The sequence below is a fragment of the Miscanthus floridulus genome, chromosome 17, assembly GCF_019320115.1.
Source record: "Miscanthus floridulus cultivar M001 chromosome 17, ASM1932011v1, whole genome shotgun sequence".
In the NCBI taxonomy this organism is placed as follows: domain Eukaryota; kingdom Viridiplantae; phylum Streptophyta; class Magnoliopsida; order Poales; family Poaceae; genus Miscanthus; species Miscanthus floridulus.
In genome coordinates this window covers 5,190,106-5,203,156 of record NC_089596.1, presented here as the reverse complement: position 1 = coordinate 5,203,156, position 13,051 = coordinate 5,190,106, and the positions used below count along the sequence as shown (strand labels likewise).

The 13,051-nt window shown below is 46.3% G+C and overlaps 1 protein-coding gene across 1 annotated transcript; it reads left to right on the top strand.

Moving 5' to 3' along the window:
- Window positions 1-875: 875 nt before the first annotated feature.
- LOC136516365 (cyclin-dependent kinase F-3-like) lies at window positions 876-5,585 on the top strand. Its single transcript, XM_066509749.1, has 16 exons — window positions 876-964; window positions 1,214-1,282; window positions 1,380-1,469; window positions 1,877-2,015; window positions 2,104-2,206; window positions 2,295-2,347; window positions 2,973-3,039; window positions 3,598-3,706; window positions 3,785-3,850; window positions 4,028-4,096; window positions 4,175-4,235; window positions 4,323-4,427; window positions 4,593-4,627; window positions 4,713-4,758; window positions 4,998-5,082; window positions 5,198-5,585. The coding sequence occupies exons 1-16, from the start codon at window positions 935-937 to the stop codon at window positions 5,304-5,306; spliced, it is 1,236 nt and encodes a 411-aa protein (XP_066365846.1). The 5' UTR covers window positions 876-934; the 3' UTR covers window positions 5,307-5,585.
- Window positions 5,586-13,051: the final 7,466 nt, after the last annotated feature.

Here is a 13,051-nt window from a genome sequence, read left to right as displayed (position 1 = left end):
GCACTGGTGGGGTGGCACAGCAGCGCGAAGATGCTGCTGTACGAGTACGACGCTCAGCAGCTGATCTGGTCTCAAGGCTATAGGATGGATTGGAATTGCGATGGGAATTGGATGCACGAGGTTAGGTGAGCTGGCACGAGAATACGCTCACACAGTCTCACACACACGGACGCGGAGGCTGGAGGGGCAAAGCCAGTGCCTTGCCCATGCCCCCGACTTGTGTTTTTTTTAAACACGACTTCACGCGTATTTTATTAAAAAGAAGAGGGTTGAAAGAACGGCTTACATAACGTAGCTACGGCCGAACCCATAGTGCCGGTTACATAACCACAGGGGAAGTGGTTAGGGACCTAAACGACAACAAAGCAGAAAAAAGGCGTTAGTTCCTGTGTGGAGGGTAATATATGTTCAGTACCAAGTATTGAAGCAAAGATTTCCTTTACTCTTCCATTGCAGATTTTTCCATGCACGTTAGGTAAAAATGCTTTGGTCTGAAACCTATCTGCTCTTTTTTTCTTCGGCCAATGATGGGTCAGCCAACATGTATCAGCGATGACGATCTGCCGCTGAAGCTTGCTCAAGCTGCAATAAAGCATGACGGTTGTGCACATAATGATGCTTAATCATTCATGCTGCTATACCCTCGAGTGGAACTTCCTTCTTCTGATGCAACCGTATATAGGTGGACCTAGTTTGAGGTGGCTGCGATGAGTTTTGAAGGCGTCGAGGGATCTTTGCTGCGGAGTTCTATTTGTTCTCAGTGATTCTTGGCAAACGCTCTTTGGTTACGTTAATCATGGAAAGGTAAGTAGTGATTGCTCTTTTCACATTTTACTTTAGATGGTCTGAAAGGTTAATTTTAATTTGACTTTCTATTTCTTGCAGGTACAAACTGTTACGGGAGATAGGTGATGGAACCTGTGGGAATGTTTTTATGGCTTATAATGTAGAAACTAATGAAATTGTAAGTGCAATGACTCACCTATTGAAACATTTTGCTGTCATATTCAGTATATCAAATAGAAACCTTTCTAGCATTGTTCTTACAAGAATTTATGTACCCTATCATGTATGCATTATTTTACCGGCTCAATTTCAGCAATAGCATATTATACCCATTTTTACTATTTCACTAAAGAGCTGTTTTATGAAAGTTAGCTGGCACCTACAGTATTTACACCAGCTAACTTGTTCTCTTTGCTCCTCCATCCAGGTTGCTGTTAAAAAAATGAAGAGAAAGTTTTTCCAATGGGAAGAATGCGTTAGTCTTCGAGAAGTGAAGGTACATTCTGCTTTGTCGAACTGGATGAAATCACATACGTATTCAGAAGATACTGTCTTGCAACTTTGTTTTCTTAACAAAGACTATCCTTCTGCAGGCTCTTCAGAAACTAATTCACCCTAACATTGTGAAGCTGAAGGAGGTGACGATGGAAAATCATGAGTTGTTCTTCATCTTTGAACACATGGTTTGTTCCTTGCTACTTCTGGCATGTTTTTTTTACCATATTTTGTTATAAATAAAAGGAAGAGAGAGAAAAAAACAACTAATTTAACCATGCTATTCCCTCAAAGGTACACATTACTGAGATGTCGATTTTTTTATTGTTAACATGAGAACGACACTAAACGTACTAAATTGTCATTGTACTTTGGGTTATATTAGCCACAAAATCAGTTCACCTATGTTTCTTCATTAAATGAGTGAACCACTACTATTTCCTTATATTTGTGATGTATTATGCTCACTTAGTGAGAGGTGTAGACTTCTTTCAGATGAACCATTGGGTTTTCCTAGGCTGCTTTCTTACTTGCATCTAAATGTTCTTTATGTAGTTTGTCCCTTGCTGAAATGTCAGCTGATTTTTCTTTTCAGGAGTGTAATTTATATGATGTCATAAGGGAAAGGCAAGTTCCTTTCCCTGAAGGGGGTATACGAAACTTTATGGTCCAAATACTGCAAGGTCTTGCATATATGCATAATAACGGGTATTTCCACCGTGATTTGAAACCTGGTAATGTGGCTTCTTGATATTACATTGGAATTATCTTGTCTTTGTTCCTGTTAAAATAATTAGTTTTTTCCCCCATCTATTTGCTTAGAGAATTTGTTGGTGACAAATGGTATTGTTAAAATTGCTGACTTTGGGTTGGCTAGAGAAGTATCTTCCAATCCTCCTTACACTGATTATGTTTCCACCAGATGGTGAGTTCGTGTATGAAATTTGAAATTTGTTTATATATAAAACAATATTTTATGCAACTAAAGCCTCAAGATCATCTATATTCTTTAGGTATCGGGCTCCAGAGGTTCTACTGCAATCTTCAGCTTATACACCTGCTATTGGTAATTTCCTGGTGCCCTTGTCCTGCCTTTTGGTGTGCTATTAACCTTTTACTTTTCTTGTTATGTATAGCCTACTCTATTTCCAATACCACTACACATAATGCATGGAAATGATTCTTCTTATGCTGCAAAAGGTCACTAGAAAAAGATTTGTTGTACTCTGCAAGCCATTAGTTTGTCATACTTTATAGCTTCTCGTACTATGATTATATCCAAACATCAGTACACCACATAGTACCAAGGTGCTGTTTAGTTCCCTTCCATCTTGTTTGGGACTTAAAGGCTTTGTTGTTGTTGTTGTTGTTGTTGTTGATTCCCCGTCACATCGAATCTTTGGACGCGTGCATGAAGCATTAAATATAAATAAAAAATAAAACTAATTACACAGTTTAGATGAAATTCACGAGACGAATCTTTTAAGCCTAATTAGACTATGATTGGACACTAATTGCCAAATAACAACGAAAGTGCTACAGTACCATTTCTCAAAAATTTTCGCGAACTAAACAAGGCCCAACTCAACAAAGAGCAAACAATAACGTGTTCTTTTTTCTTGAAATGCATAACTTTTCTCTTGTGGCTTTTAGCTTGTGATATCACCATTAATAGCTGTGCGCTTTTGCAGACATGTGGGCGGTTGGTGCTATTTTGGCTGAGCTTTTTACACTGTCCCCTCTTTTTCCTGGTGAAAGGTAATATTGCAGTGATGATTTTTGTGGACGATCACTATATTGCTTCAGCAGTTATCATGTATTAATTTTAACAGGGCCTTAGCGAATGTATGATACCTGTTTAGCGCATGTATGATACCTGTTTAGCACATGTATGCTACCTGTTTTGTTATGCTGATGTGAACTTTAGTTTTTGCACTATAGGTGATAGGTTATAATGTTTTATTTTCAGTAATCAACTTTAGTTCTGCTGAACTAAAACTTCTAATGCACAAGTATATTTGTGTTTTGTCTTAATGGGTATATATAGCTCACCACTAGCCTGGAACCTCACTCTACACTGTCTGCTATGCTATGCCTACTATTTTAAACTTTAATATAAAGGCCTCACATCTGCAACTGTGTTTGGCTGATGCCTTACTTCGTACATGTATACAGGCAACCTTATATGTTTCATGCCGTTGAAGTATTAGAGCTTATAAGTTAATAAAGCGTGCACTGAAACATTTAAACAACATTTGCAATATTTTTACCATTGATTTTGTGTGATTTTACATTGCTTATTTTGTTTTTTAACAGTGAGACAGATCAGCTTTACAAAATATGCACTGTGCTTGGGACCCCAGATTGCATTATCTGGCCAGAGGGAATGAACCTGCCTCGTTCATGTAGCTTTAAGTTTTTTCAGGTTAAATTGAGTTCCATCTGGAGTCATTGGATTAAATGTTTCCAGTCCCTTGGCTTGATTGTTTTTCTTTTCTGACAGATTCCTCCAAGAAACTTATGGGAGCTTATTCCTAATGCTTCTTTGGAAGCAATTGACTTGATCCAGGTACATCTATAGACTGCTTCTATGCTGTTTGGATATAAAACAAAGTTCTGGGTTTATCCAAGTACTAATTCCACACCTTTTATGCTGTAGATATATCTATGTTTTGTTGCTTTACTTTATTTGTCCATTGGCAATTCTCAATATTAACATGGGTACCATTTTGCTTTGTTTTGAAAGCAACTTTGTTCCTGGGATCCACGAAGGAGGCCAACTGCTGAGCAAGCATTACAACATCCCTTCTTTAATGTACTGATTTACTCGTTGAGTTGTAATCTGGGTACCTTTTTGTTCCATGAGTGTGCCTGACTCTTGTGAGTTTTCTAGGTGAGCAACTGGGTACCAAGACCTGTCCATGATGCTTCCCATGCAAAAACAGAAGAACCTAGTGAGTCTTTTTACGGAAACTATGTTCATGACATATCTTTAACTTTTTGTACATATTTGGACTGAGGTCTTTCTACAACTTTAACAGAAGCACATCCAAGATTGGAACTGAACCTGTGGGATTTCAGCACAGAACCTGATGATTGTTTCCTTGATTTAACTCTCAGTCTAAAGCCAAGCTTTCCTGGAACAGGTGCATGAATGTTTTATCCCTGTAAACTTCATCCACGGTTATAATCCATTGTTTGATATTGGTCGGAGTTGCATTGTGAGGTTCAAGAAATAGCCATCGTTGATCTTGTCATCTTGCCACCTGTGGCGTGCTGTTTTACATTCCTACTACTCTTTTGTTTTGCAGACCTTGCTAACCATGTTCCGCAACGTACAGAAGAGGTGAGATGTTATTAGTGTTTGTGGAAACGGTTTCATTTTATAATGCAATGGGTGTCATTCTGATATTTGCTACTTTGACATGCAGGAACTTCTACTCTTCTCAGGATTTGAGAATACCCCTGTGAAGTCCGGTATGTTCCCTGTGCTAATTTGTTGTCTCTTTTTGGAATTGTTTTTGCTCTATCTTGCCACAGCAAAATGTCAAGCATGGTATCACGTTTGCTGACCCTGAAAGGGGCTAACAAATGCGGTAACTAGTATTATTGACATAATATTTGCCGTGTGTTGGACTGAGCGAGCTTTAGCACTAGTATTTATATGCCATTTTTGGTTAAGTTGACAAGTGTTGCTTCTCTGTAACTGTAAGCAGGTTTTTGGCCTCTGGTGCCATCTGATCGTCCCGCTGGTGATGTTCCGGTCATACCATCCTGGCAGCAGGCGTATATGGTTGACAGGTGAGCATGGGCACATTTAGCATTTGCCCTTTGCAACTCTTTGAAAGTAGATAGAAGTAAATAGAATTCTGTACGAGTATTATCCAATAACAAGCACTGCATCGTGTGTGTGCAGCCAAGCCGCGCTGCCAGGATTTTCTGGCTCTCCGTTCGGCCTGACGTTGCAGCCAAACCTGTTGGAGAACCATTCGCTAGCACCAATCCGGCAGGTGAATTTCTTCTGACGGAGACAGGATTAACAGATTGAGCATTCATACGATTCTTGCGTTCTTCTTGATACGTTCAGCTTCTCGCTGTATACACACTAGCTTGACTCGAATAAGTGGCGGCAGGCAGTAGAGGAAATGTATGTACAGTTCGTAGCTCCTGATCTTTTCTTTTTTTTTTCCCTTCACCACCTTTTTTCCCCGTCTGGTCGTATTCCACATCACCCCCTATGTAAATAACAGCATGGACATCTCTCGCCCAAAAGAAACAATTTTGTATGAGCAATGTTGCAGTGATGTGGATGAGCACCGAGTTGCTGAGCATGGTATGTGTATCAGTGTATGTGCACCCTTGCTGTTACAGTGATCACGAGATATTTGGCCGGGGCCGAGCGCGGACTCTAGAGTCTGGAGAGAGTTTAGCGCGCGTTTAGTTTCAGGAATGTGGAATTTGGGGTTATCGTAGCATTTTCGTTTTTATTTGGTAATTAGTGTTTAAATATGGATTAATTAGGCTCAAAACGTTCGCTGTGCAATTAGTTTTTTTTTCATCTATATTTAATGCTTCATGCACGGGTCGCGGGCCGTAAATATTCGATGTGATAGGTACGGTAGCATTTTTTGGGATTTTGGGGTGGAACTAAACATGGCTTAATAAATGTGGGATTTGACCTGACAGTTTTTGATATTGTTGTCACGGCGTGGCCAGAGACACATGTGGTCTGAGCAAAAGGACGGTGTGGTGGCGGCGGTGGCGGAGGGGCTGCGACTTCCGCTTGCTAGTTGCAAGCAAGTGGAGTAGCAGGGCGTGGGCGCCTGACGGGGGTGACTCGCCGTCGCCGGAAACCTTTGGCCGGCGGGCCTGGCCCTGGAGCTGTCAGCCAACGGCGGAAAGCCTGACACGGATGTAATAAACCCATTAGAGGAAAAGGGCGCGTACCAGTACCTTGCGTAGTGCGAGCTCAGCTCACTGCTGCTTGCTCAGGCGATGACTGCCAAGTAAGGTAAGGTTTCCCACTCCCGGCACCCATACGCTGGGTCCAAACAGTGGTCATATTCGCCGTCTTTTTTTACCTAATTTTAATTAGAATATTATTTTTCTCTTACGATAAATCAACGAGAACCGTGTTTCGGCTTAGATTTTTCAACTAAGCCAACGGTACCAGTGTGTTTGTGCGCGCGCGCTCGTGTCCTGTTCCTGTATGGCTATACTCCTACTCCCTGTATGTCCCAGAGAAAATGCAATCGTGGAGTTCAAAAAATGTCCCATAAAAAATGCAATCGTAGGTACTGAAAGCTGGATTAGTTGTCAGGCTGTCAAGAAGGTACGTACGGTTCCAGAAAAAAATCTACCGCACCACTGGCCACAGGTTTCAGAAAGCTAGAGCTGGGCAGCAGGCCGCGGACGGAGCTACTCCCTCCATAAAAATAAAAAAAAAATCCTGCAACTCAAATCTGGTCCCAAAATTCATGTAATCTTAGAGTTCATGTTATCTTTTTAGATGCATCCCACCAATAAAAAACATTGCATCTTTAGAAAATCAACCCATCCCTATGTTATACTTTGAAGAAACATTCTAGATTGCTCTTGAGTTCCAACACGTGAGAAGGAGGATGTAAGAGGGGTAATACATAATTTTACACTTCCACTAAATTTGCCTTGAAAAATAAGAATTATATGTTTTGTGGGCACGGAGGGAGTAGTAGTTCTGGTTCGTGCCAGAAGGATCCGGGCACCTGACCTGCACTAGTCATCATTTAATAAATCAAAGAAAACCAAAGTAAAAAACGGCCCGGTATAAATGTCAGATATTTATACATAAGGGTATTTACGTAATTTCACCAACTGCATTGGTACACGTGCCCAGTCCTACCATTGCGTTTTTATGGGATGGAGGGAGCATGGTACGGCGCGGCAGCGGGGGGCAAGAGTAACGGCCGTCGTTGGTGTCCTGTGGTCTGGTCTGTCTCCGTTGCACTGTTGAGCGGCGGGGGTAGAGGCTCCCAGTGCCAGATGGCAGATGGCAGATCAAGGGCTCGTTTAGATTGCGAAAAAATTTCAAAACCGATGAATAGTAATATTTTCGTCTTATTTGACAAATATTGTCCAATCATGGACCAACTAGACTCAAAAGATTCATCTCGTGATTTCGAACTAAACTGTGCAATTAGTTATTTTTTTTACCTACATTTAATACTTCATACAAGCGGCTCAAAATTGATGTGATAAAGAGAGTAAAAAAACTTAGAATTTAAATGGCATCTAAACAAGGCCCAAAAGCAAGAAAGCCCCGAGCAGTGGGCATCACATGGCCGAGCGAGAAGGCGAGGACGAGGAGAGCCCAGCTGGCTGGCACTGGTGGGGTGGCACAGCAGCGCGAAGATGCTGCTGTACGAGTACGACGCTCAGCAGCTGATCTGGTCTCAAGGCTATAGGATGGATTGGAATTGCGATGGGAATTGGATGCACGAGGTTAGGTGAGCTGGCACGAGAATACGCTCACACAGTCTCACACACACGGACGCGGAGGCTGGAGGGGCAAAGCCAGTGCCTTGCCCATGCCCCCGACTTGTGTTTTTTTTAAACACGACTTCACGCGTATTTTATTAAAAAGAAGAGGGTTGAAAGAACGGCTTACATAACGTAGCTACGGCCGAACCCATAGTGCCGGTTACATAACCACAGGGGAAGTGGTTAGGGACCTAAACGACAACAAAGCAGAAAAAAGGCGGAAGGAGAGGCCCTCCACCACAAGCCTAAACGACTGGACCTGCAAAGAAAAAATACATCAATGCAAGGCTGCCAACATAGGAGATGAAGCCGTGGTGGCAAAGTATCCGTCTAAGCAACGCGGCGACAAAGCATCCGCCATAGACAACGCGGCAAAGTATCCGCAGGTATGGGGCCCCAACACGCACTCCGCAACATCTGTAAGAGGGGGGAGCCTGAAGCGACGTCGGCGGCAAAGTCCGCCCGAGTAGCAACGACGGCAAGGCATCCGCTGTGAATAACAAAGCGATTGTGGCAACACCTAGCAGATTGAACAGACCATTGCGAAGAGAAGCTTGAAGCACGCACAGGCACAGCCCAAGCGGGAGCGACTCCGTTGAGTAGAGGGAGGCGTGCTGCAGAAGTTCTCCAGCGATGCCCTCAGGAAGGATAATGACATCCGCAGACGCCACCAACGCTAGAAGAAGCACACGAGCAAGTCTTTCGACCCCAGCCTGCCCCCGACGAACAACCTCTTCGACGACACCTTCAGTAAGGTAGATGACGCTTATTGCGTCACCGCCGCCGGCCCGGAGGAACCGGGCAAGATTTTCACCCAGAGGCTGAACATCCACAGATACAGGCCACCCGTGGCCCCCACAACGGCGGCTCCAACGGCAGAGGGCCGAAGCCACCAGAACGGGCACCAAAAGCGCAGCAGTCTCCGCTCCACCACAGAAACGACCAGTAGCCCGCCAGACGCCGACAGCCAGATCATGCGTCCGTGTGCTGACAGGGAGAGGATTGCGCGCCCCAGCAGCCCGCGGCCACCCCGGCCACGACGGCTAGAGGGGAAAGCCAGCCACAGCACACAGCCCTGCACGACGAAGCCGCCGCCGCCCCCAAGGTCGTAGGCGCCCAAGCACCCTCCGCCGCCATGCCCAGAGCGCGCGTGCCCCTCATAAGCATTTTGTCGAGCACACGGTTAGCGCGCCACTGCGAGCTGGCTAGGGAGGAGAGCAATCGACGATGGGGTGGCCCTGTCCACCAGTGGCTGGGGACGTCCGCCACCATCGCGGGCAGGGCGAAGCCGGCCACGGCCTGGCCCCCGGCCGCCGCCATCACGGCCCCGGCCCCGACAACTTTGGAACGCGCTCCAGGAGGCCCCGTGAAGCTTGTCACAACCGCCCAGAGCGACACCTCCCCCAAGTAGCAGATCCAGCGATGGGGATGATGGATCCAGCCCCCTGAGCCCGGATCCGGCTCGCCGGAGAAGACAAAGGAAGAGGCATGGTGGTGGAGGGTGGGAGGGAGGAGATGGGGAGGAAAGGGGCTACGACAGGCACCTTTTTTTAGGCTGCCACGAGCCGTCGCCGCCGCACGCCGGATGGCGACGACGACGGCCGAAGGAGAGGCGGACAGGTGGAGCCTCTAGGGTGCCGATGAGGTCGCCCCCCGAGTCGCCCCTGGGAGCACTCGGGGGAGGGGAGCTTACAATTGCAATACAATACAAGTTTTGTGTTTGTGTTTCTGAGTTGGCATTGCCAGACCGCCTGCCGCGTGTTGTGCCGTTCGAAGGGCCTGAACAAAGTTGACGTCGGAACCTACGTGTCGGGCCAAGGGGCCACCCACCGGTAAAGCCGACTCGATGTCTATGCAACAAGCAGCAGTTGCACTAGCACCTACAGCGAGAGTGATGAGTGAAGAACGCTGGCTCGAGTGAATGCGTATCTCTCAAAGTATTAATGAGCCTTGCATGTGGGCAACGGACATTTGTTATTTTCATATGAAATTTTGTAAAATGAGTTTGAATCTAAAATTTTGTGACAATGCACATCTACAGATGCACCGTTGGTGTGCGTAGTTTCAAATTTTTTGAAAACTCCTAAGTATGGGTTGGCAAAGGGCTTTCACGATTACACCGAAGATATGGTTTGCACTTAATATAAGCTGTTCCTGCATTGCCTTGCCTGTGAGGGACTACACAAGGAAAATTTCCCCACCAACACAACACAGCAGCACCTTTGGTTGGAGTAGACTAGTGTGGTGGTAGCACTCCTACAGATCGCAGAGTACACAGTAACCATAAGTGCTAGCAGTATGTACATTTCCGCTCCTTTTCTGACTTCTTTTTTAGAATTGAGATCAGGCTTGAATTATTGTTGCAGGATTGCCTAGTACTTCATGGCGCAGTAGTATCAGTAACTACTGTACCGGGCTATCTACTGCTGTCGTCCACTGTTCCAATTCTGAGTCGCCCTCGTCCTTCTTCACTCCTGCCAAATTACAAGTGCACAGCACTATAGTCCTTGTTCGCTTCGCTGAAAAAATCAACTGAAACACTGTTCCAATTAATTTGTTGCGAAAAAAAATACTATTCGATTAAAAAAATAAACTAAAAAATATGTATTATAAGACGAGGGAACAAAACCTAATATTTTGTGTACTATTTTTATACTCCCGTAGCAGTACTCCACTTTTTTATGCTAGTAGTACTTTTTCCCCTTTCTAACCACCACCTTTTACGAGCGTGACACAGCAAACTCGATGATTTGTTGATCCCGTTCCCGTGGTAGGCCACTGCCTCTCTCTGTCTCTCTCTCTCTTACTCCTGTAGAGCCAGTAAACACGTGTTCAATGCGGTCTGGCACTGAAAGCTCTGCTTCGCATCGCACCGTAGTAGTACCCTTTGACTAGTAGCAGCGGGCCGATCGAGCTTTGTTAACCGCCACACGCCACATCGCCGAGGCACGTTTGCGGTGGCAGGCGAAGCGTCTCTCTCCTCTAATCATCGTCGTCTCTTGTGCTGTACAGTACATATCGACACAGCACCGGAGCTATATATCCACACACACACCAAAAGCGTGTCACGTCGTCACGCGCTTATTACTGTGCGTACGCATGCATGCCCATTCCGCTTCGCGGTACGACTTCGTACGTAGTTTGCCGAGATTCAATCAACCAACTTCGATTTGGGTCTCTAGTTTTGCGAAAAATGTGAAATCATGGCGTGCATGCATGTATATATTTTTATTTATATTATAAATGACAAACAAAAATCTAAGATAGTTGCCACAAAATATACTGTATGAAGCTGTCTTCGGTTTTAATAAAATCTTCCCTTGTAACTAAAAATAACTAAATAAACATATAAAGGTCTGAACACTGAAAAAGCTCAGTAGCCAAGATATTATTTCCTTCCTGCAGTAAATGGGAAGGCAGAATATATATCGCATATACATAAGTATATATAATAATAACCCAAAGATACTCTGCTTGGCTTCACTTACAACTCGTTTCCTTTAAGGTTTTGCAATGTTCACCTCGCTAAAGTGTTTATTGCAATGGTGGATCTTCTTTGTGTTGAGTAACCTACAAACACATGTTCCCTCCGTTTTATAAGGCATATATTAGGATTCAGAAAAAAATGTCAAGTGTGCTTTGACCATCGACTAATCTTATAGAATACCATCAGTTTCTTTATCAACTTCTATTCAGATGTACATTAAGCATGGATGTATTGATATTGTTTTCCTGTACAATTTTAAGTAATTATTGGTCATGGTTTATAAATCTTGTCCTTTTTTTTGAATCATAATACATCCTATCTAAAACGGAAGGAGTTAACCGTGTTCTAGGTATGCATCTCGAGTCACACGTGTGAATAGTGCACGGGTCGTGGGAACCAACTAGATCGTAACGACTCGCACCTATTCACACGGCGATTCTCTATTTTGTTTCTGTTTGGGCAAGGGTCCTTAGACTGTCTCCAACAAGCAAGCCCTAAACACGACACCCATTTCAGATTTTAGGTCATGCACAGGAAAGGGTCACGCACCCATATCTCAACCCTCTCCAACAGTGACGCAAAAGGCATAGCCCCATCCCGAAGCGGAGGACGACAGCACGGCCGAGGACGCCGCCGAGCTGCCTACCTCGTCCGGCACGGCGGCGACCCGTATCCCGAAGCGGAGGACGACCGCTCGGCCCAGGACGCCGCTGAGCTGCGGTCCCGTGCGCCTCCTCCCCGGTCCTCATCCCTCCGCGGCGGAGAAGACGAAGACGCGGCCGCGGGAGTCCCCGACGGTGAAGTACTTGGCGGCCGGCGACGGGGGATCCGAGTCCGACGACGAAGTACTCCGCGCAACTCCTCCAGTAGGTGGCCCGCTCTCCGATGCCCTCTCTCCATTCATTCTCTGCCAACCAGAGCACGACCAGCCAGAGCAGAGACAAGAAGCACGCGATTGAACACACAGCACAGAGAAACGGCACCGGAGATGAAGCAAGCGACGAGCGCGCTGCGGCCAGCACGCGAGCGAGCGCCTCCGCGCGGGCGAGCGCACGCGAGTGAAGGCACGGACAAGCGGCACGGGAGAAGAAGCACGCGACGAGCGCGCTGCAGCCAGCACGCGGGTGAGCGCCTCCGCGCGGCCGAGCGCACGCGGCAGTGGGCAGGCAAGCGCGAGCGGCAGCCGAGCGCGAACGCGCACACGAGCGCACGCCCCCGACGTACCGCGGACGGGCGAGTGCGGCAGCGCCAGAGAGCGCACGCGTCGGCGGGCGAGCAAGCGCGGACGCCAGACGAGCGCACGTGGCGCCTGAGCGCGGGCGAGCGGGGTCGGCACGGGCGCGGCGGCGCTGCCGCCGTTGGCGAGCGGTGTCGATGCGAGCGAGAGCGGACGAGCGGGGCCGGCGGCGCTGCCGGTGCTGGAGCGGGCCACCTCGGACGCGAGCGGTGTTGACGCGAGCGAGCGCGGACGATTTGCATAGCGAGGAGAGAGGCGATGCCTTTTTGCGTATCGATTGGTCCGGTAGCCAAAATGGATCACATGTTTGGGTCAGCTGTTGGACGGTGTTTTCGGATAGGTAAAGCACTGTGGGAGACATATTTTTTGGTTTACGTCTCGGTGTTAGAGACAGTCTTACAACTCAAATTTACACAGACGACGGATGATTGCATTCGTATCTGTGTATTTTTTGTTTTTTTTCCGTTCATTTCTAGAGACGTTAGCATGGCTAGCCGCACACCTAAACACACGCATGATATGTTGTA